Below are 23,194 nucleotides of genomic sequence, written 5' to 3'. Positions count from 1 at the left end.
TCTTTGTGTGTGTCATACTATAACTTCATTCACCGCCAGTAGACACAAGATAAAGTTTTCCTTATAACTGAGGATTCATTCACTCAGTTTGTCTTTAAACTTCCTTTAAATTCCAAACCTTTCACAAAAACACAATCAAAACAAGATAATGTTTACTATTTGAAACAATGTTTATATATTATAGGCTGACGTGGAATTCCTTTCCCTTTGTTATTATTTATCAGGGAAATAGATGTCAGTAAACTGCCTTCTTCTACTGAATTGCTGTCCTTTTCCAAGAGGCCAGAACCTGAGAGCAAAAAGATTTCAAGAGCTGCTGAGATCATGGAAATGTCAGTGTATCTGATCCAAAAGGCGGTGCACCAGAAATATAAGAGATCAACCAATTCCACTGGTAAGTGAATCATATTTGTCCTCAGCATCAGAAAGAATATGTGCAGGTACTGGGACTTGAGACTCCAACCTGGATTCAGGAAAAATTGAGTCATAAAATAGAATTCCTATAATGTGGAAACAGGCTATTTGGCCCATCAAGTCCACACTGACCATCTGAAGAGCATCCCATTCCAATAACCCTGCATTCCCAATGGCTAATCTACCTAGCCTGCACATCCCTGGACACAATGGGCAATTTAGCATGGCCAATCCACCTAACCTGAGATGAAACTGGAGTACCTGGAGAAAACCCACATAGACACAGGGAAAATGTGCAAACTCCACACAGATAATCACCCAAAGGTGGGATTGAGCTCAGGTCCTTGATGCTATACAAAGCAGTGCTAACCACTGGGCCACTGTGCCACCCCAATCCATTTTCTTATCCAGTGTCATTATCCAAGTGCTCTTCATTGTCATTTGGGATTCACCATGGGCATTCAGCCCCTCATTCCAGTTTTCTTTTGGCCAAGCATGAGCAAAAGAGCTGAATGGAAGATGGGATTAAAGTGTCTGCTCTTGATGTCAAAGCAGCACTTTGACTGAGTATGGCTTCAAAGAGCCGTAGCAAATTGAATCAATCAGAATCAAAGGAAACTGTCCACTAGTTGGAGACTTATATGAGAAGGTTGTTATAGTTTTGGGAGGATATTCATCCCACTCTCAAGACATCTCTATAGGAGTTACTCAGGATGGTGTCTTAGGTCCAACCATCTTCAACTGCTTCATTGGTTGGTTCACCTTTAACCCCTTAGATTAACTAGCTTCGGGCTAAATTAAAAATCAGCAACATAACGGCAATGATCTCCTGATTACAACCTGATCTATGAGCTTTTTTACACAGGGTCAACAATGTTAGAGAGATAAATGCAAGGTTCAAACACTGATTTGGGAGAAATGGGTTTAAATTCATGGGATATTGGCACCAGTACTAGGGAAGGAAGGAGCTCTTCCAATGGGATGGGCTCCATTTGAATCATACTTGGACCAGAGTCCTGATGAATCACATACTACGGCTGTGGATAAGCGTTTAAACTAAATAATAGTGAGTGGGTTCAGTTGCATGGAAAATTATAAAATCAAAGGTAAAGGAGAAAGTAGGATTGCAGATTCGTGATGGGGTTGATTGTTATCAGAAAATAGAAAGAAAGGGACAGAAAGTATGAATGCCAAATTGTACCAAGGAACTGTAAACATGTAGGGAAACTCAAAAATTGAACAAACTTAAAAGCTTTGTACCTTACTGCACAAAGCATTCAGAATAAGTTAGATGAGCTGATAGTACAAATCAAGGTAAATGAATACAATCTCACAGCTATTATGGAAACTAGGTCAAAACTAGGAACTTAACATTCAGGGATATTTCATCTTTTGGAGAGATAGGAAGGATGGAAAAGATGGTGGGCTAGAACTGTTAGTAAGAGGTGAAATGCAGAGAGTTGTGAGAGATGGTCTCGGCTCAGATAATGTAGAGTCCATTTGGGTGGAGTTAAAAACCAACAAGAGAAAGAAAACATTGGTGGGAGTAGTGTACAGAGTCCATACAGTCACCACTCTGCAGAAAAGGTTATAAATCAACAAGTAATAAAAACATGCAAAAAGAATAGAACAATAATTATGGCTGACTTTAATCCTGGGTTAATCAAATTGGAAAGTGCAGCTATGACAACAAATTTAGAGAGTGCTTTAGGAACAGTTTCCCAGAGCAATATCACGGAGCCAACCAGGGAGGGGACTATCTTGGATCTAGTAATGAGTAAAGAGGCAAGTTAATGAATGACTTCAGTGATAAATCAACAAGTAATAAAAGCATGCAAAAAGAATAGAACAATAATTATGGCTAACTTTAATCCTGGGTTAATCAAATTGGAAAGTGCAGCTATGACAACAAATTTAGCGAGTGCTTTAGGAACAGTTTCCCAGAGCAATATCACGGAGCCAACCAGGGAGGGGACTATCTTGGATCTAGTAATGAGTAAAGAGGCAAGTTAATGAATGACTTCAGTGTGAAAGAATCCCTAAGAAGTAGTGACCATAACATGGTAGAATTTAATATTCAGTTTGAAGGTGAGAAACTTGAGTTTGAGACAGCTGTGTTTACCCTAAATAAAAGGAATTAAAATGAAATGAGGATAGAGTTAGCTAAAGTGAACTGGGCAGGAATGGCAGTAAGTGAGCAGTGAGCATGACTCTCAGCAATAATACATCCCGTAAACAGGAAAGATTCTGAGAGAAGGACAAAGGAATCATGGTTAACTAAGGAAGTTAAGAAGAGTATAAAGTTGAAATAAAAAGCATATAAAGGAGGCCAAAGTAAGTGATAGCCCTGAAAGACTGGGATAAATTTAGATACCAGCAAAGGATGACTATAAGTGGAACTATATGTCTGCTCTTGACATCAAAACAGCATTTTGACTGAGTATGATTCAAAGAGCCATAGCAAAACTAGTTGGAGAGTTATATGGAAATATGGTTATAGCTGCTGGAGGCAATTCATCCCACTCTCAAGACATCTCTGTAGGAGTGTCTCAGGATGGTGTCTTCGGTCCAATCATCTTCAACTACTTTATCCATCAGTTTGTCTTTAACCCCTTAGGTTCACTAGCCTCAGGGCTAAATTAGAAAGCAGAAACATGAAGGTAATGTTCTCCGGATTATTACCTGATCCATGAGGTTTTTCCCACAGGATCAACAAAATTAAAGAGACAAAAGCATGGCTCAAACAAAAGTAATAAAAACATAGAAAATTAACTATGATGGCAAACTAGTGAGGAATGTAAAAGCTGGCAATACAAGCTCCTTTAGGTATTAAAAAAAGGAAGAGAGAAGTCAAAGTTGGTATAGGCCCCTTAGAAAACTGCATCAATCTTTTCAGTGAAAGGTCGCTGCAACATTCCATGACTACTAAAGAATATGTTGATTTGATTTTTGATTTTTTGGTTTTATTCCATCACTAAAGAGTAGTATCAGACAAAATAATGGAGCTAAAGGCAAATAAGATACCTGGCCCTGATGGCTTGCATCCTAGGATTCTAAAAGAGTAGCTACAGAGAGAGTGAATGCATTGGTTGTCATTTTCCAAACATCGTTTGATTCTGGAAAAATTCCAGAGGATTAGAAAACTGATACTGTCACACCCTTATTCAAAAAGGAAAGGAGGCAAAAAGTGAGTTTTGTCAGTGACACTCATAATCCATGAAATTATATAAAAAGGTGACTTGAAATTATGGAGCAAAGCTTGCTTTTTTCAAGGTTGTTTTTGGAATCCAGATACCAGTAAGTATGACATTTGTTGCATGATTCTACTTGCTCCAAGATGACAATATTACAATGGAATTCAGGCCAAACTGCAGGACAATTGAGAGTTAACCATATCAATGCTGCAGTCACATGAAGACCTGACTGGGTCAGGGCTTTATGGATCTGTTGGGTTTCTTAAAACAACCTGACCCATTGAAGGCCACTTCATCTTTGCATTTCCACATCTTTAAAATTTCATTCAATTTGCTTCGTGAGGTTCAAATGCACATTTCCTGAACTATGAGTCAAGCCTCTGGATCACTAACCAAGGAGCACAGCTGCAGCACTCTCATACCCCTTAATTTGATATTAACTAGGCTGGAAAACACTACAACCAGAAGTAATTTTCACCCCATCTATACTATCCTTGCTATGTATATACTACACTATATATATTATACATTCCTGGCTCACATCGGTGAATATGATAACGTGATGCACCTACTCTATCATCTTGTTTAATAAATCATAGCAAAACATATAGAAATGCTATTAAATAAACCATTGGAAGAAGTGCTGGTGTATATTAGTACACTACTTATTCTTAATATAACTTCCTCTCCCAAAGGATTCTTCTGTGGGATAGTTATTTTCACTGAGGAATTATTTACAAATGTATTTCCCAACAGGTTGACTGCATTGCTGCAGTTGGTTAGTTGAGAGTGACGAAATGATTTATCACTTATATTAGGCTGTTTCTGAATCTCATCTCATCTCCATTATCAGTAATAATAATTCTAATGCTGTAATCATGCTGTAGGTATTTTACTGATGGGAAACATCAAGAGGTTTTATCACATAGCATTACGCAAAACTCTGAATGGTCTGTTGCTAATCATACACTTTATATGATCCTGCAGTTTCGTTGGCAGTATCTAAAACCAATTAGATAGATTGTTGCTATCAATAAATCTGATCACCCAAGATTGCAGACATTAATGAATAATACAACCTCCATTCTTAGCAGACAATCAAGTTGACTCAGTGCTGCACAAACTCTTAGACAATACTACCTGGAGCATATTTTTGCTGTAATGAGTGCAGTTTGTAAGGCTTGAATAGAATCACATCAACTGTAATTAGTTATTTGTCCTCATTCTGGTAGGAAAGGCTGACAGATTTATTAGAAGGAGGACACAGCTGAAAGGTTGTTCATTGTTATGGTCGGTATTTCTCAGTATGTTGCTGCTGACCCAAGAAATAGACTAATCCATCATATGTGTTTCACTATCTTTTCATATTGAAAATTTGAAGGAATGGAACGTGAAAAGGTAAACAGAAAAAAATTACATTGTTAATTGTATTGATGGTGACTAATACACTTTTTATAATTTTGAAATGTTTCAGATGATAGATCAGTTTTAAAAACATCTATTATACCTGACTACAATTATAATTAATTTCTTACTTTTACACTCAGTAACATTCTTTAATTGTGTTTTGTGTTATATTAATTGTGTTATGTCTAATGTGAGTCCATTAGTTAGTAAGAATAATTTGCAAAGAGACCAATCGGGTGCAAAGAGAACAGTCTATGTGCCTGAACAGTAAGGCCCAGTAAGTCCTAACTATTAGAACTTAGGCCTCATTAACACTGATGTGGAGATGTCAGAATTAGAATGGGTCAAAAATCAAGTGACACCAGGTTATAGTGCAACAAGTTTATTTGAAATTGCAAGCTTCTGGAGCTCAGCTGTCCCTCAAGTGTGGTATGATAGAGAGGTATAAGACACAGTATAACACAGAATTACTCTGAAAGCTTGCAATTTTAAATGAATGTCACACTATAACTTGGTGTTGTTTGATTTTTTTGACCTCAATGGCATTGTATTGTGGACAATAAATATTCTGGTTGATAAGGGGCTTATGATGCAGTAATATTGTCCCTACCTTTGGACCAAGAAGATTCAAGTTAAAGTCACACCTGCCTCAGAGATGTGTCTAACATGTCTGAATGGATTGAGTTTAAAAAGTAGTATGAGTTGACAACAGATACTTAAGTATATTCTTAGGTGAGGAAATAATATGTCGCGGGCAGGGTAACAGAATGTGTGATATCAGTAGGGACAATAACAATGGCACTCAGTAGGCCAATTGTTTTCAGCTCCATGTTCGGGTAAGTGATTCAGAAGACAATCTCCAGCATGAATGAAGGATATGCTTTTTTCTGATTACAGCCCTGTCTTGGATGTAGGTTTGCTTGCTGAGCTGAAAGGTTCGTTTCCAGCCATTTCATTACCTTACTAGGTAACATCTTCAGTGGACCTCATGCAAAGCAATGCTGAGAATTCCTGCTTTCTATTTATATGTTTGGGTTTCTTTGAGTTGGTGATGTCATTTCCTGTGGTGATTTTATTTTCTGTGGTGAAGTCACTTCCTGTTCCTTTTTTCAGGGGGTGGTAGAAGGGGTCTAACTCCATGCGTTTGTTGGTAGAGTTTCAGTTGGACTGACATGCTTCTAGGAATGCTCGTGCATGTCTTTGTTTGGCTTGTCCTAGGAAACGTCTGGAAATGAACCTTTTAGCTCAGTGAACAAACCTACATCCAAAACCTCAACCTGAGCTACAAATCTCCTCAAAACTCGCTAACAGCCCTGCCTGTCCCCTCACTGCTTAATATCACAGAGGGAGGTCTCAAGTAAGCACCCATTATTTGCATATGCAAAAGAATGGTTTCATTCAGACATTGCCCTTGGCTTGAATAGCCCCTTTTAAAATCCATTCATGGGATGAGGCCATTGCTGGCAAGGCTCGCATTTATTGCTCATCCCGAATTCCCCAGTGGGCAGTTTAGAGAAAACTGCAAAGCTGTGGGTTTGGAGTCGCATGTAGACCACACCAAGTAAGGATGGTCTCGAGAACATTCGTGAATTAAATGGGTTTGTCAACAATGGATTTACAGTCATCATTAGACTCTTAATTCTGGATTTCCTTCTTATGGAATTCAAATTCCACCACATGCTGTGTCAGGATTCAAACCTAGTCCTCAGAACATTACCTGGGCCACCTCATGCTCCCACAAGGAGGTTGAACAGTTCATCAACTTCACAAACACCTTTCACCTGGACCTCAGATTCACCTGGACCATCTCAGACACTTCCCTCTTCTTCCTGGACCTCTCCATTTCCATCTCCGATGACTGACTCAACACAGATATCTACTTCAAACCCACTGACCTCCCACAGCTACCCAAACTACACCTCCTCCCAACTCCTCTCTTGTAAAAACACTATCCTTTATTCCCAATTCCACCACCTCCGCTGCATCTGCTCCCAGGAAGACCAATTCCACCATAGAACATCTCAGTTGGCCTCCTTCTTCAAGGACTGCAATTTTCCCTCCCACATGGTCAACCATTCCCTTAAGAGCATCTCCTCCATTTCCTGCACCTCTGCCCTTGAACCCCACCCCTCTAACCGCGACAAAGATAGAATCCCCCCGGTCGCCACCATCCACCTTACTAATCTCCAGATACAACACATTAACCTTTGTCATTTCCACCAACTACAATCAGAACCCACCATCAGAGATATATTTCCTTCTCCACCCCTATCTGCATTCCACCAACCCACCCTTCACACCTGGCACCATCCCTTGTTGCCACAAAAGTGTAAAACCTGTGCCCAGACCTCCCCTCTCACCTCCAGTCAAAGCCCTCAAGAATCCTTCCACATCCAGCAGATATTTTCCCGTACATCCAAATACTTCATCTACTGTGCTTGTTGCTCTTGATGTGGTCTCTTCTACATTGGGGAGACAGGATGCCAACTCGTGGAACATTTTAGGGGACCTCTCTGGGACACACACACACACACCAAACAACCCCCATGCCCAGTGACCAACCACTTCAACTCCCCATCCCACTCCGCCAGAGACATGCAAGTCCTGGGCCTCCTCCACCACCAAATCCTAGCCACCTGACACCTTGATGAAGAACGCCTCATCTTCCACCTTTGGACCCTCCAATCTCATGGCATCAATGTCAATTTAACCAGTTTTCTCATCTCCTCTCCCCCACCTCATCCGAGATCCAACCCCCTTGACCTGACCTACGTATCCATCTTCCTTCCCACCTGTCCACTCCACCCTCCCCCTGACCTATCACCATCACACCCCCTGGCCTCCATCTACCTATCGCCTTCCCAGCTACCTTCCCCCATCCCAACCCCACCCTCCTATTTATCTCTCAGTCCCCTTCATGCCCCCACATTCCTAATGAAGGGCTCATGCCTGAAGGGCTGACACTCCTGCTCCACGGATGCCACCTGATCTGCTGTGCTTTTTTAGCGCCACACGTTTCGACTCTGACTCTCCAGCATCTGCAGTCCTCACTTTCTCCTTTCCACTGGATTAACAGACCAGCAATAATACCACTAGACAACTGATTCCCCTGTACACTGTTTTCTGCCCATAATAATATTGCAGACCACAAACGTCCAGCTCATATCGAAATATGTTTCAGAGATATATTCAAAACTTAAATGTTTGTTTAGCGCCTGAAAACCACATGGCGCTATCAGTTGTGTGCCCTGTGAATTTCTGGGAAGGCTGCACTTCTGGAGGAACTGGCTCCAGAAAATCTGCTCAAGATCTGACGATGATGGTTGGCACAAACAACAACCCTGAGGAACTCCTACAAAGAAGACCTGGAGCTGAGATGACCGATCTCCAATAACCACAACCATCTTCCTTTCTGCCATGTCTGACTCCAACCTTATTCCCAATGACTTCAGTTTTGCGAGAGGTCCTTGAAGGCCCACTTAGTCAAACGTGGCCTGATGTGAAACACAGTCACTCTCACCTCATCTCCAGAATTTAACACTTTTGTCCAGTTTTGGATTGCAATGAAGTTCGGAGTTGAGTATCCCTGGCAGAACCCAAACTGAGTGTCAACACTGTGGCAGAACAACTGTTGATGAAACCTTCCATCACGTTTATTTTCACCCATGATCAAAAGTAGTCTGGGGTGGTAATTGAAACAGTTGGATTTGTTCTGCTTTTTGTGTACGGGATGGACCTGGGCAATTTTCTATATTGTTGTGTAGATCCCACTGCTGGAACTGTACTAGAACAGCTTGGCAAGTGAGGAGCAAAACCACCTCCCCACCCTGCCCCCGCCTCCGATCGGGGACAAAGACTCAGGAAACAGGCAGGATTCAGGCAAATGGAAGACTTTTACTAAGCAACAACTTGTTCCCACAGGGAGGAGGCCAAACACGTTTCCTGAATCTGGCCTCATCGTGAGGACCTAATTATTCTCTTAATCTACGGCTCAGTCAGAAGCGAGATTAATGACACACTCTGACTTTTATAGTGAAATACAGTTTTTTATATATTTTGTGTCACAATAATCACATGCAATGTGGTCACTGTGTGCTTCCCCCTTATTCTAGTCACCCAAATCTGTGTAATACCTAATCATTGATGGGCACTCCTATAGTCAGCCCCAGGTTCCCATGATCTCATGGTGTATTAAAGATATAGTAATCTCCAGGCCTTGGGATCTTTCTATGCATCCTACTAATTCACATTTCAAAGTTACTGGTTATATTCCTTCTGGTATGACCCAGACTTGCTTATCTCTAACGATTGCTTGAATTCTGCTATGCATTGTATTCCATGTGCTATCTCTATCAAATTCAGTTATTTCTCTTATATTTTCCACTGTCTTAATTATGTATATAAAAAATGCAAAAGACAGGGCTTTAACTAACTGCTACAAGATTCATAACTTTATCTGTTATAAAGTTGGTTATAAAGTGTAAAGTTATTCCACTCTTTCTATTGTTATTACTTTGTAACTAATGAGTTGTGAACAACATATTTCATTCAGGGCGTACCAGGCATCTTTTTAGATTTAAGAAAAGTGTATCCTAAGACTAATTAATTTTCACATCTAGGTTTAAATGTTATTTACCTTAATGTTCCTATTATACTTTGGTTATATGTGTATCTGTATTTATATTGAAATCTATTTCTATGATTATCTGAAGAATCTTTAACTAGAACCTATTTCTTAATATTGTCAATAACTTCAAAGAAACAATTCATTACTGCAAAATAACTTTAGCTGCTGTTTTCACAGCTGCTGAATGAGTTGCCCCGGCCGACCCTGGATGCTGCCTGACCTGCTGCGCTTTTCCAGCAACACATTTCCAGTGCTGAATGAGTTAGGCTGGCTGGTTCATAGGCTGAGATTTACACCCCTTGTTCTAGCTGGTGCTGTTCACTTAGTGGGACAGCAACCTTTCATTAATGAGGATGGAATCAATCACTTGTCTATCCTGAGGCATCCTCCTATCAAATTGTCTCTAATGGTTGTTTGTAGGTCCTCTCGTTCACCTTGGCGTAGTCCTGTTCAAAGATACCATTATGTTTCACTTAAATGCTGGAGCAGGCTGTTTAAGTCTATTTATCCCTTGTCAGCCATTTTGTGTCTTCCAAATGGGTTGTGCTTGCAGCTAAGGATGAGGCAAGCTCTGGAGTACAGGTTTTTAGTACTATTGGTGGAATATAGTCAGGGCCCGTAGCCTTTGCAGTATTCAGTTCCTCCAAACATTTTGCAATATCATATGGAGTGGGGGGCCTCTGAAAGAGACCAAGATGGATCATCCACTCAACACTTCTGGCTGAAGGTGGATGTGAATGCCTCGGACATAACTTTGTATTGATGGGCAGGGCTCTTCCATCTTTGAGAATGGAGTTTTTTGGGCACCTCCTCCTCCAGTTATTTAATTATCCACCACTATTCATGCCTGAATGGGATAGGAGGGCAGAGTTTAAATCTAATCTAATTGCTTAGCTCTGTCTGTCACTTTTACTACTGACACTGCTTGACATACAGGTTTTGTAGCTTCACCAAGCTGACATCTCATTTTAGGTACACCTAATGTTGCTTCTGGTTTGGTCTCCTGTACTTTTCCTTGAACCAGAATTGACCCCCTGGCTTGACTGCAATAGTAGAGTCAAGGAATATACCAGGTGACAAGGCTGCAGTTGGTTTGGAGTATGATTGTGCAACTACTGATGGCCCATAGCACCTCATGGATGCCCAATCTTGAGCTGCTAGGTCTGTTCAAAGTCTATCCAATTTAGCATGGTAATGTATCACATATTGGAGGATATTCTCCATGTGAAGTCAGGACTTTGTCTCCACAAGGACTGTGTGGTTGTCACTCCTTACCAATACCACCATAGATAGATGTATCTGAGACAGGCAGATTGGTAAGGATGAGATCAAGTATGTTTTTCTCTCTTGCTGATTCCTTCAACACCCACCATAGACCAGTCAAGCAACAATGTTCTTTAGTACTGGGCCAACTTGTTCAAAGTTGCTTCTACACTCTTATTGGAAGACATTGAAATCCTTCGCCTAGAGTACACTTTTTGTGACCCTGAGTGTTTCCTCCAAGTAATGCTGAATATGAAAAAGCACTGATTCATTGGAAGTAACGTATGATTCCACAAGTATAAATATGTCAAGTTATTGCTTGTCTAATCTATGAGACAGCTCTCCTAACTTTGTCATAATCCCCACTTGCTAGTAAATTTGCGGGAGCGACAGGGCTATTTTTGCAATTATCATTTATTGTGACTTAACCAACGTCAGGTGGTTCACCTGGTTTCATTTTGTTTGTACTTTTCTAGTGGTTGATATAACTGAGTGGCTGACTAGGTCATTTCAGAGGCCAATTAAGACTCAACCACATTGCTGCGGGTTTGGAAACACATGTAAATAGGATTAGTACAGCAGTTTTCCGGTCAGATAGGTGTCTATGACAATCAAATCATGATTATCATTAGACTTTTAATTCTAGATTTCTCCTTTATTGAATTCCCCCAGTTGCTGTGGATTACTAGGACATCGCCTGCAAACAGAGTTAATGATATTATATTCTCTTAAATTATGCATTTACAACTCCATTTTTATTTCCATTTTGTTTTAGATCTCCTTTCGCTTGAAGTATTGAATGCTCTTGCAACCACTTCGGGATGTTTGCCTCATGTACAGCCTCTAACTTGCTCCAACAGTTGCTTCATCCAAAAATATAGATTGATAAATGGAACTTGCAACAACAGGTTTCTGGACATTTCTTCATTTATTCAAATCATAGCTCTGATTGTTCTGTTTGCACTTTCACTGAGAGATTACAATTCCATTTGAACTTCTCCCTTACAGGTATTTTTCAAGATGCTTGATTTTTCCAGTTATTTTAGAATGGAAAATATAACATTGACCCCACTCTTGTTCCTTATAATAGCTGAACATTGCAAAACATGCTGATCTTTTTCTTTGCAAGAATAGAAACTGCTGACAATGAAGGACACAAAAGTATTATCAAAGAATCCCAAAAATTAAATAGCTTTATCAAATTATGCTTTTGTTTTCAGTAGTTGGCTGTAGGTCTTCTAATGAGGAAAGAAACTAGGAATTCAGGGAAATAAAGAGGCTTCCAAAAGTGCAAATTGATTCAACTGTAGTGCTTTAGTGCTGTAGCTTTGGCTTGTATATTTTGAGCCCCTGTAATGCAGTGATTGAAATAACTCCACAGAGGCTGGCATCCTGTCATCAAGTCACCCTTTATTTACACTTGGCGAGTTCTTGACACTGATCCAGCTCCCTCAGAGCTAGCTCTCACAGTGAATAGAAACTCTGACACTCCTGTTCTTCTGTCAGCCAGGGCTTCCTGATTGGACCAGATTAACAGCCTCAATCAGGTAACTCATAGTCCATGAAGTCTACCTGGCTGACTTCTTTACAATCACTATACTGGTGGTGTCCCTACCTCTGAGCCAAAATACCTGAGTTCAAGTCCGAATCATTTTGACCATGCTGCTTTGTTCAAGCATTGTAGAAGCAGTTTGTAGATGAGCCAGCATTGGGGGTATTGGCAAAACGAGGTTCCGCCAAAAACAGTTTGCTGATTGCTGTGGAGTTGTGACCATTCAGGGATGACAAAAGCGATCAGCTTAACAATAAAGCTGATTGGCTCCCTGGTAGCTGAACACCTTGTGGATGTGGACAGTACCAGCAGAGGCTATTGGACTGCTGCAAGGCACAGATGATGTGTATTTCCTGCCAGTCGAATGCCTAAATCCAGTCTGATTTCCCTCACCAGTTACTGTAAGCAGTAGGAGAAAGTGAGGACTGCAGATGCTGGAGATCAGAGCTGAAAAATGTGTTGCTGGAAAAGCACAGCAGGTCAGACAGCATCCAAGGAGTAGTTTTGGCGTTTTGGGCATAAACCCTTCTTCAGGAATGAGGAAGGTGTACCAAGCAGGCTAAGATAAAAGGTTGGGAGGAGGGACTTGGGGGAGGGGTGTTGGGAATGCGATAGGTGGAAGGAGGCTAAGGTGAGGGTAATAAGCCAGAGAGGGGGTGGGGGCGGAGAGGTCGGGAAGAAGATTGCAGGTCAAGAAGGTGGTCTTCCTGACCTCTCCGCTCCCACCCCCATCTCTGGCCTATCAACCTCACCTCAACCTCCTTCCACCTATCGCATTCCCAAGTCCCTCCTCCCTACCTTTTATCTTAGCCTGCTTGGCACACTGTAAGCAATAGGGTAACTATCAGACTTTGCAGTAAATGTAACGTCTGTGCCTCCTACAAAAAAGTACTTGAAGACAAGAAAATCCTGCCCAGCAAATCGGATCATCTCAGTGAAGCTTGTGGATTGTAATGCTTCCCGAGTTGTTGTTGCCCTGTGCAGCACTCATGTGTTTGTATATGTATGCATGGTGAGATTTATAAAGAGTTAGAGATCTGACTAGTGAGATACACGTTGAGGTATCATGAGGTTGGAATCTTTGTTTGTAATAAATGTTAATTGCTGTTAAATTTAGAAATCTGCTCTATGTTCTCTTTTAGCCTATGTCTAGCCAACAGGTCACTTGGAGACTTTGATTAAATTTTTTAGTTATATGTAAGATGAAAAGCTTTGACAAAATGTGCCTTTCTTTTAAGCAATACTTAATGGAGAAAAGTTGTGCGGATTTTTTTCTCCAGGTGATATCATGGCCAGAGAATTCTGCTGGGGTTGGAGAGATTGCATTCTCAATCATTATGGGGGAGGCAATGGCCCAGTAGTGTTATCGCAAGGGTATTAATCCAGAAATTTAGCTGATATTCTGGGGATCTGGGTTCAAATCCCACCATGGTGGATGGTACAATCTGAATTTTATTTTTTAAAAATCTGGAATCAAGAATTAACTAATAACCATGAAATCATTGTTGATTGCTGGAAAAACCCATGTGGCTCATTAATGTCCTTCAGGGAAGTAAATCTGCCATCCTCACCTGGTTTGGTTGACCTGTGACTCCAGATCCACAGTAATGTGGTTGACTCTGAGCTGCCATCTGAAATGGCCTAACAAGCCACTCATTTCAAGGACAGCTAAGGATAGACAATAAATGCTGGCCACAAGTGAATTTGAGAACAGACTTCCAAATCCAGAACACTCATATCCTACCCCTGACATGGAAGGAAATTTGCAGTTAGACCCAAAAGAAACCCTGCAATGCAGGTGGTCTACATTGCCAAACTGTGGGATTTCTAACCCTTGTGCAGAAGTAATTCCTGTCCCTTGGATTCGCCAGCATCTCCATCACAACCAGCCAATCATTGGTGGACACTGTCAGGAGAACGCGAAGAGACCCAAAGAGGATCATGGCTATCCTGAGTAGTTTATTTTCAAGATTTCAGTTTCAGGATGGTCTTTGGAGCCCAGGAGATTGGGATGATAGGCAGGCTGTGCAGAAAGAGGTGCGGCATTTTGGGATGTGCGAATAATGCAGACAGAGCATTCTCAGAATGAAGTTTTCTTTACTTTGCCCATTTGTTCATGAGGGCCTTTAAAAATTTTAAAACTTCTGCATGACTAGCTTTACCAGCCACATTTTGGCATGGTTGGCATATGAATAGTGTCAATTGAACATCTTATTTATTGATGAATGGTGGGCAGACTGCTAGTTTTGACACCTGACTACCTTCTGTTTTATGGGGATCAGCTTTGAAGTGGATGGAAAGGTGGTTGGCCTGTTCTGACACTGAAAATACACCCAGGCAGAGCATGTACCATCCAGGTATAAACATATGTTGCAACATTTCCATTCTAAGTGAAAGCACTTAAAAACCAATTTGATGGCTATAGCAAAAACATTTCTAAATAACTGGGAATTCTTTGAGAATAATTAATTTGATTGCATTTAAAAACCGATTTATGTTCTCAGGTATTAGTCAGCTTTTGTTTTTGCTTTTGCATTCTCTTTTTCAGAAATAATCCCAGATGGGGAAGCTCAAACATTGCTCTTGCTCGGTGGCTTCCCCCAGAATATGAAGATGGATACAGTCAACCCAAAGGATGGAATCCTGAATGCTTGTACAGAGGTTTTAAGTTACCCATTGTAAGTATCACACTGTCCAACAGATCTTCATTTTACTCAGAATAGACTGATCAAGCAATAAAAATGTATTCCCTTTATAGGACCATGCTCCTAATTTTCTGAACGCTACCAGTATTGCGAGGTAATACCTAGTATTACCTAAAATGGAGCTTAAATCTGTATTTGCTATGACGTTTTCTCATTAAGGCTGTCCTGAACTGTTCTGACAATACCATTTTGTGCAGAACTTCTAAATAATCAGCACATAAAATATTACCAGTGATAGGCTCTCCTGGAGGTTGCTGACGGACTTGAGTGCTACAACTTGACTTCCAGACTAGAAAAATATAAAGTTGCTTTCCACATTTGTCATTCTTATCATTTCTCAACCCTCCACTCATATTCTGCCAATGGGTGATAAAATCCAGAAACCACAGATGCTGGAAATCTGAAACAAAAACAGAAATTGCTTGAAAAACTCAGGAGCATCTGTGGAGAGAAAGCAGAGTTAAAGTTTCAGCTCTATGGCCCTTCATCAGAATGCAAAGTGTTGCTTAAGTTAAAGGATTAAAGTGCTGGTTGTTTTCATTATTTAAAAAAAAAGTGATTACAACTTTACCTTAATCGTGCAAAGCTCCATAATCCAAATCATATGAGCATAGATAAACACCATTCAGATCTGCTGGCTCCCCATTGTTCTCACTGGGTACTGATATCAGCCAGTGTTGTGATCTATCATTGATTTTAACTGGATACAAACTCAAACTTTGGCCAGGTGTTCATTTCCAACTTACATGTGCAGAGGCGTGAGAAATCCCCACTCTATAAACTGGCCTTTAAAAATGTTTTTCAATTTGAGGTGAGGTTAGAGGTTGGAGGAGTGGGTGCAGAGGCAAGCTATATTGGGGGTCAGACCAAGCAACTCAGGAAGACTGTGAAGGGTGTTATTTTCAGAGGCAGCAAGGATGGACAGTCTGCATGGAGACTCCAGCACCTTGAATCTAAAGATAAAGTTTAAACAATAAAGCATTACCCCTCTCTGATCTCATCACTTCATTCCCTTCACCGTGCATGCCTCAGCCATGCCACCTAATACCTGCACTTACCCACATCGTTTGGTATCTCTATGTCACTCTACCCACCCCAGTGCCCCTTCATACTCACAATAAAACACTACACCCAACCACTCACCTCCTGTGGCTCTGTATTTCCCTTATTTCAACTCAGTATCAACTTCATATTATCATTGCAATCGGACTCATTGTCCTTCGTCACAAACACTGAAATACCTAACAATGCATTTTCTTGACTCCATATCTTTTTGGAAGGTGGCTCCTTGACAGTTTTGACAGTTTTTGACAGATTTAGAAGTCATAATCATAATCCCAGTTATCAGTAAAGTGATGGGAGGAACCATTGACCAAGGTATTAAATGGCACTTGCTCATGAATAACCTACTCACTGATGCTCAGTTTGAGTTCTTCCAGAGCCACTAAGCTTCTGATCGCATTACAACCTTGGTCCATATTTGGGTAAAAGACCTGTACTCCAGAAGTGAGATGAGAGTGATTGCCCTTGATATCAAGGTTACATTGGACTGAGTATTGCCATCTAGAAAACTGAGTGAAGCTGGAGTTAATGGCAATCAAAGAGAACCCTCTCTGATTGAAATTATGCCCAGCACAAAGGAAGGTGGTCATTCTTGAAGGTCAGTCACAACAGCTCTAGAACAAGGATGAGTTGTGTCCTTGGCCCAACAATCTTCAGCCTTTTCATTGATGAACTGCCCTCCATCATAAGCTCAGAGGTGGGGCGATCACCAATGATTGCAGAATGTTCAGTACAATTTGCCACTCATCAGATACTGAATATCCACGGTCAAATGCAACAAGACCTGGAAAACAGACTGATACATGCCACCTACTATTCAGGCTCATAAGTCCCAATACTTACCATCTCCAAGAAGAGACAAACTAACCATATCCCCTTCACATTCAAAGGCGTTACCAACATTGAATCGCCCACCAGCTTGGGGGTTACTGTTGACCAGAAACTGACATGCAGCAGCAGCCATATAAATACTGTGCCTATGTGGGATATCAGAGGCTAAGAAACCTGTGGACTGTAACTCACCACCTAATTCCACTCAAAGGGAGAGGGCAATATATGCATCTGAATACCACTTCCTTCAACTCACTCTCCAACCAACACTGCCTCTAGGCTGTGCAGCCACAAAATTTCTTGGAAGTCATCCTGTTCATATTACTCAATGTACCAACACATTGATTCCCACATGCAGATGGTTCTGCCATGCATGGACCTCAATAAATAAATGAGGGGGAATGTAGTCTCCAAGTCACACATAATCCTGACTTGGAACGATATTGTACAGTCCTTTACAGTTGCTGGGCCAAACTCCTGAAACTCTGTTCCCTACAGCACTGTGGGTATACCTACATTTCAAGGATGGCTGCAGTTCAGGAAGGCAGCTCACAGCTACCTTCTCTAATACAACTATGGGTGGGCAACAAGTGCAAACTCAGGTCAGTGATACACACATCCCATGAACCAAAATAGAGAATAATGGAATTATGTATTTGCATCCATAAACAGGTCTGGATTCCACAATCCCCCAAGGGTGCCTTACCTCTTCAAAGAAATAGCTAGGCCATCCAAAATAATTGCAGAGAGCTCAGTCCTGCTCTGCCAATCATAGAGGTATGACTTGAGATTCCTGTGCTCTTTCAGCATTTTTGCCATAATGGCGGCACACATCATTGTCGTTAAAAGCTGGGCTTCACTCTTTCCTCCACAGTGAGACTATAAATTGTGAAAACATAAGTCTTGTCCCATTTGGAAGTGATAATCAGTGCAAGCTGTGTAATCCTAGGTGAAGGCTTTTGAAATTGAGCAAACTAGGCCTTTTGGAATTTAGTGCTGTTTCATAAGATTTGGATTTGAAGGATTATAAAAACAAATCAACTCTGAGTACTATGATAACCGAAGAAGAGTCCAGGTTTCCATATTCAAATGTTTAAATACTTTTAACAAAGATTACATTGAAAAGAATTGTCAGAAGCAACCTTTGAAAAATGTTGGCGTGTTTGACCTTTCTGTCTAGTGACCATGGTAACCCACGGTTCGACACAAGAAGTAAAGGGTGAGTTCTGTAGGTCATATCTAAAATAATTCAAACCCTGAAACAAATAATCCTTTCTGGATTGAAATAAAACTGTTGATAAAGGCAGCTGTTCTGCTTTATTAGCTTCTGAACTGTTCTTTATGACTGAACATGCCATGTGCATGACATTTAATTTCTCACAATAAAACAATGGACTTTTATTACATGATATTTTCAGTTTGTCCAGAGGATTGTGAATTATCAGCCAGCTTAATTTACAGGACTTCTAACAATAAGGACGTGGAAACCTAAGATTGTATGGCTTTTCATAATTAAAGTTGAGTTGACATCAACAGTTCATCATCTGTAATCTCATAATTTATTGCAGATCCTGCAGAAAGCCATTGCCCTTATCGTTATCATTGTTAATTTCTTGAACCTTTTTAATAACACGCAGGGATAATTACTTATTATTTGTCTCAGCAGGAAACAAATATTAAAGGAATAACACTTTGAAGGAAGCTTTGTGCAATGGTTGGTTTCCTACTCTATTATTGTTGTCACAGGAAACTCACTACCCTAGATACAGTAAATGCATTTGCACTTCTAAATACTTCATGCACAATTTTTATTTTTGCCAACTGTGACAGAAAGCTCAATAAATTTTGTTTCTATCTTGCTTTCAAAGGGCATGTTATCAAAACAAAATTAAACAGCAATCAAATCATTGAATAAGTAGGGTGACCAAACACTCTTGTGGTACCATAATACCATTCCTCTCTCTGGTGCAGAAGGTCTGGATTCTAACTCCAATTTAAGATGTGCTAAGCACAGAGATGCGTCTATAACATATCCAAGCTGGTTTATTGCTTTTTAAAAGTGGGACCACCATTGGTATTTGTACACTATATGCCTGGCTCTTTCTCGCAATTCTATTATTCCACACAAATACTTTGATTGAAGGTGCTAATGAATAACTTAATGCATCAAGCTATCCCATGAAGTTGTATGCATCAGCTGATAACTGTTGATTTAGAGTGACCTTTCTAGTTGCTCAGTAGAGATACACCACCGTCTCCATGAAGATTTTTTTGCCAAAAGATTTTTCTAAATTACTTTTTTATTTACTTTGAAAACGCTGAAAATCTAAATTTAACCCAGTGGAACTTTATGTCATGAGATCATAGAGAGAGCATTATTACAAATCCATCTCTTATTCCACTCTTCCTATCGCCTTTTTTCTGTGTTTTATATCTCATTTTTTGGGATACTGATTATGCTTATCTGAATTGTAAAATGGTGACAACTCAGAAAGAGCACATCTCACTCATTATTTGTGTGTCAAGAGAGTAAGGCAAGGCTGGGTGGTCTTTACTTTAATGTTAGGAGTGCAATAGGTAAAACTGATGACTTAAAGGTGTGGATTGACACATGGAAGTGTGATATTGTTGCCATCGCAGAAACATGGTTGAGGGAAGGGCTGGACTGGCAACTCAATAGTCCTGGGTATACAATCTTTAGGCAAGATAGAGGACAGTGCAAAAAGAGTGGTGGTGTTGCACTATTAATTAAGGAGTCAATTACTGCAATAAGGAGAGATGATATATTGGAGGGGTCTTCAAACTAGACTTTATGGTTGAACTTAGGAATGTTCATATTACAGGCCCTTGAAACATCAGCTGGAAATCGAGGATCAAATATGTAGACCAGTCCACAGAGGTGTGTAATAGTAATAATTAGGCAATTATGTGAGGGGATTTCGACTTGTCCAATTGAAATTGGGAAAGTCATAGCGTTAAGGGTTTGGGAGGGGTGGGGGTCGGATTTCTTGAAATGTATCCAGGATAGTTTTTTGTATCAATGTGTAAAAGACCCAAAAAAGGATGCCACAGTGCTGGTTCTAGTTCTGGGGAATGGAGCCGGACAAGTGTTCAATGTGGTAATGGAGGAACATTTTAACTTGAGTGACCACAACACAGTATGGTACAAATTTGTTATGGAAAAGGAGAAAGATGGCCTGCAAAAGACAGCTTTGGATTGAGGGAAGGCAAATTTTATTATTTTATTATTTTAAAATAAAACAGAATCTTGTCAAAGTTGACTGGGAACAGCTCCTTGTCTACGATAGAGCAGTGGGGCACATTCAGAAAGGAGCTCGGTAGTGTACAGGTCCAACATATATCCTTTAGGGGGAAATGTAGCAGCAATCAGTTCAGAGAATCCTAGATATCGAGAGCAATTTAGGACTGGATGAGGAAGAAGAGAAAGGCTTTAACTAAGTCCAAAGGGAGCAATTCATCTGTAGTCCTCGAGGAATATAGGAAGTGCAAGAGAGACCTTAAGAAAGCCATTAGAAAGGGGTGGCACAGTGGTTAGCAGTGCTGCCTCACAGCACCAGGGACTCAGGTTCGATTCCAGCCTATTCTCCTGAGTCTGCATGGGTTTCCTCCAGATGCTCCAAAGATATGCAGATTAGGTGAATTAGCCATGCTAAATTATCCAGAGTGTTCAGGGATGTGTAGGATAGGTGCATTAATCAGAGGAAATGTAGAGTTAATGGGCCTGGGTGGGATATTCTTCAGAAGGTCGGTGTGGGCATGTTGGGCCAAATGGCCTGTTTCCACACTGTAAGAATTCAATGAAAAGCAAAAATGGAGCATGAAAAAGCATTTGCAAGCATGATTAGGTAGAATCCTAAAATATTTTATAAATACATTAAAGGGAAGTGGTTAACCAGAGAAAGAGTAGGCCTCATTAGGGACCAAGGAGGCAATCCATGTGTAAAGCTGCAGAATATTGGAAGGGTGTTAACTGAATATTTCTGTTTGGTCTTCACTCAGAATAGGAGAACATATGTGCAGAATTCAGGAAAAGGGTCTGTGAAAAGTTGCACGTAGGAAATTGAGAGGTATTGGAGGCTCTGTCAGGCTTAAAAACAGACAAATCCCCTGGCCTGGATGAATCATATCACAGTTTACTATGGGAGACAAAGCAGAAAATTGCAGAGGCTCTGACATAAATTTATATTTCCTCTCTGGCCATGAGGGACCTTCTAGAAGACGCAAGAAAGGTGGTAGAAATGATTCAGAAAATTACAGACTCGTGAGTCTCATGTCAGTGGTAGGGAAACCATTGGAGAAAATTCTGAAGGAGAGAATTAATATCCACTTGGAAAAGCTTGGGTTAATTAAAGATAGTCAATGTGGCTTTGTCAGAGGGTGGTCATGCTGACAAATTAATGCAAGGTTTTTGAAAATGTAAGCAAGTATTTAGATGAGGAAAGTTCGGTTAAAGTAGTTTGTCTGAAATTTAGCAAAACTTTTGACTTCGTACAACATGGGAGACTGGTCGAAGTGGTTAAAGTACATGGAATTCTGGAAACATTGGCAAGATAGATCAGAAACTGACACAAAGGGTAATGGTAGAAGACTGTTTGATTGACAGAAGCCTAGGGTCCGGCGGTGTACCACAAGGAGCAGTACTGGGATTGTTTGTGACATACATAAATGACAGAGACGAAAATATACAGAGCATGTGAAGCAAGTTTGCAAATGACACCAAAATTGGTAGGGTGGGGTTAATATTGAGAAAATTTGCAGGAAAGATATAAGTGGGTTGATCAGATTGGTAGAGCAGTGGCAGATGGTATTTAATGCTGACAAGTACAAGATGGTGCACTTTGGAAAAAGAAACAAGATGAGGGAATATTTATTGAATGGCACCACTAGGTAACTCAGAGGAACCGCAGATCTTGGTGAAGTTGGCAGAGCACTTGAATAAGATAGTTAAGAAGGCATATGGGATATTTGCTTTCATTAGTAATGATTCAATATGTGGATATACCTACTTGAGGAGGTGCAAAACTCTTGGGAAATAGGCAGGGCAGGTGATTGAGGTGTCAGTGGGGGAGCACTTTGGGGCCAGCGATCATAATTCTATTAGATTTAAAGTAGTGATGGAAAAGGATAGACCAGATCTAAAAGTTGAAGTTCTAAATTGGAGAAAGGCCAAATTCAACGGTATTCGGCAAAAACTTTCGAAAGCTGATTGAGGGCAAATGTTCACAGGTAAAGGGACGGCTGGAAAATGGGAAGCCTTCAGAAATGAGATATCGAGAATCCAGAGAATGTATATTCCTGTCAGGGTGAAAGGAAAAGCTGGTAGATATAGGGAATGTTGGATGACTAAAGAAATTGAGGGTTTGGTTAAGAAAAAGAAGGAAGTATGTGTAAGGTATAGACAGGATAGATCGAGTGAATCCTTAGAAGAGTATAAAGGAAGTAGGAGTATACTTAAGAGGGAAATCAGGAGGGCAAAAAGGGGACATGAGATAGCTTTGGCAAAGAGAATTAAGGAGAATCCAAAGGGTTTTTACAAATACATTAAGGACAAAAGAGTAAATAGTGAGAGAATAGAGCCCCTCAAAGATCAGCAAGGCGGCCTTTGTGTGGAGCCGCAGAAAATGGAGGCGATACTAAATGAATATTTTGCATCAGTATTTACTGTGGAAAAGGATATGGAAGATAAAGACTGTAGGAAAATAGATGGTGACATCTTGCAAAATGTCCAGATTACAGAGGAGGAAGTGCTGGATGTCTTGAAACGGGTAAAGGTGGATAAATCCCCAGGACCTGATCAGGTGTACCCGAGAACTCTGTGGGAAGCTAGAGAAGTGATTGCTGGACCTCTTGCTGAGATATTTGAATCATTGATAGTCACAGGTGAGGTGCTGGAAGACTGGAGGTTACCTAACGTGGTGCCACTATTTAAGAAAGGTGGTAAGGACAAGCCAGGGAACTATAAACCGGTGAGCCTGACCTCAGTGGTGGGCAAGTTGTTGGAGGGAATCCTGAGGGACAGGATGTACATGTATTTGGAAAGGCAAGGACTGATTAGGGATAGTCAACATGGCTTTGTACATGGGAAATCATGTCTCACAAACTTGATTGAGGTTTTTGA

General features: G+C 40.6%; 1 protein-coding gene across 1 annotated transcript in view; it reads left to right on the top strand.

The window, feature by feature from the left end:
- Positions 1-23,194, top strand: part of tpo (thyroid peroxidase) — an 80,162-nt gene that overhangs the window by 2,943 nt on the left and 54,025 nt on the right. The window contains exons 3-5 of the mRNA XM_043687457.1: positions 225-394; positions 11,681-11,813; positions 15,006-15,135. Of these exons, the coding sequence (XP_043543392.1) occupies positions 225-394; positions 11,681-11,813; positions 15,006-15,135 (433 nt within the window). The remainder of the gene's footprint in view (positions 1-224; positions 395-11,680; positions 11,814-15,005; positions 15,136-23,194) is intronic.

The sequence above is a fragment of the Chiloscyllium plagiosum genome, chromosome 3 (genome assembly GCF_004010195.1).
Source record: "Chiloscyllium plagiosum isolate BGI_BamShark_2017 chromosome 3, ASM401019v2, whole genome shotgun sequence".
NCBI lineage: Eukaryota > Metazoa > Chordata > Chondrichthyes > Orectolobiformes > Hemiscylliidae > Chiloscyllium > Chiloscyllium plagiosum.
This window is presented reverse-complemented; position numbering and strand designations above follow the sequence as displayed.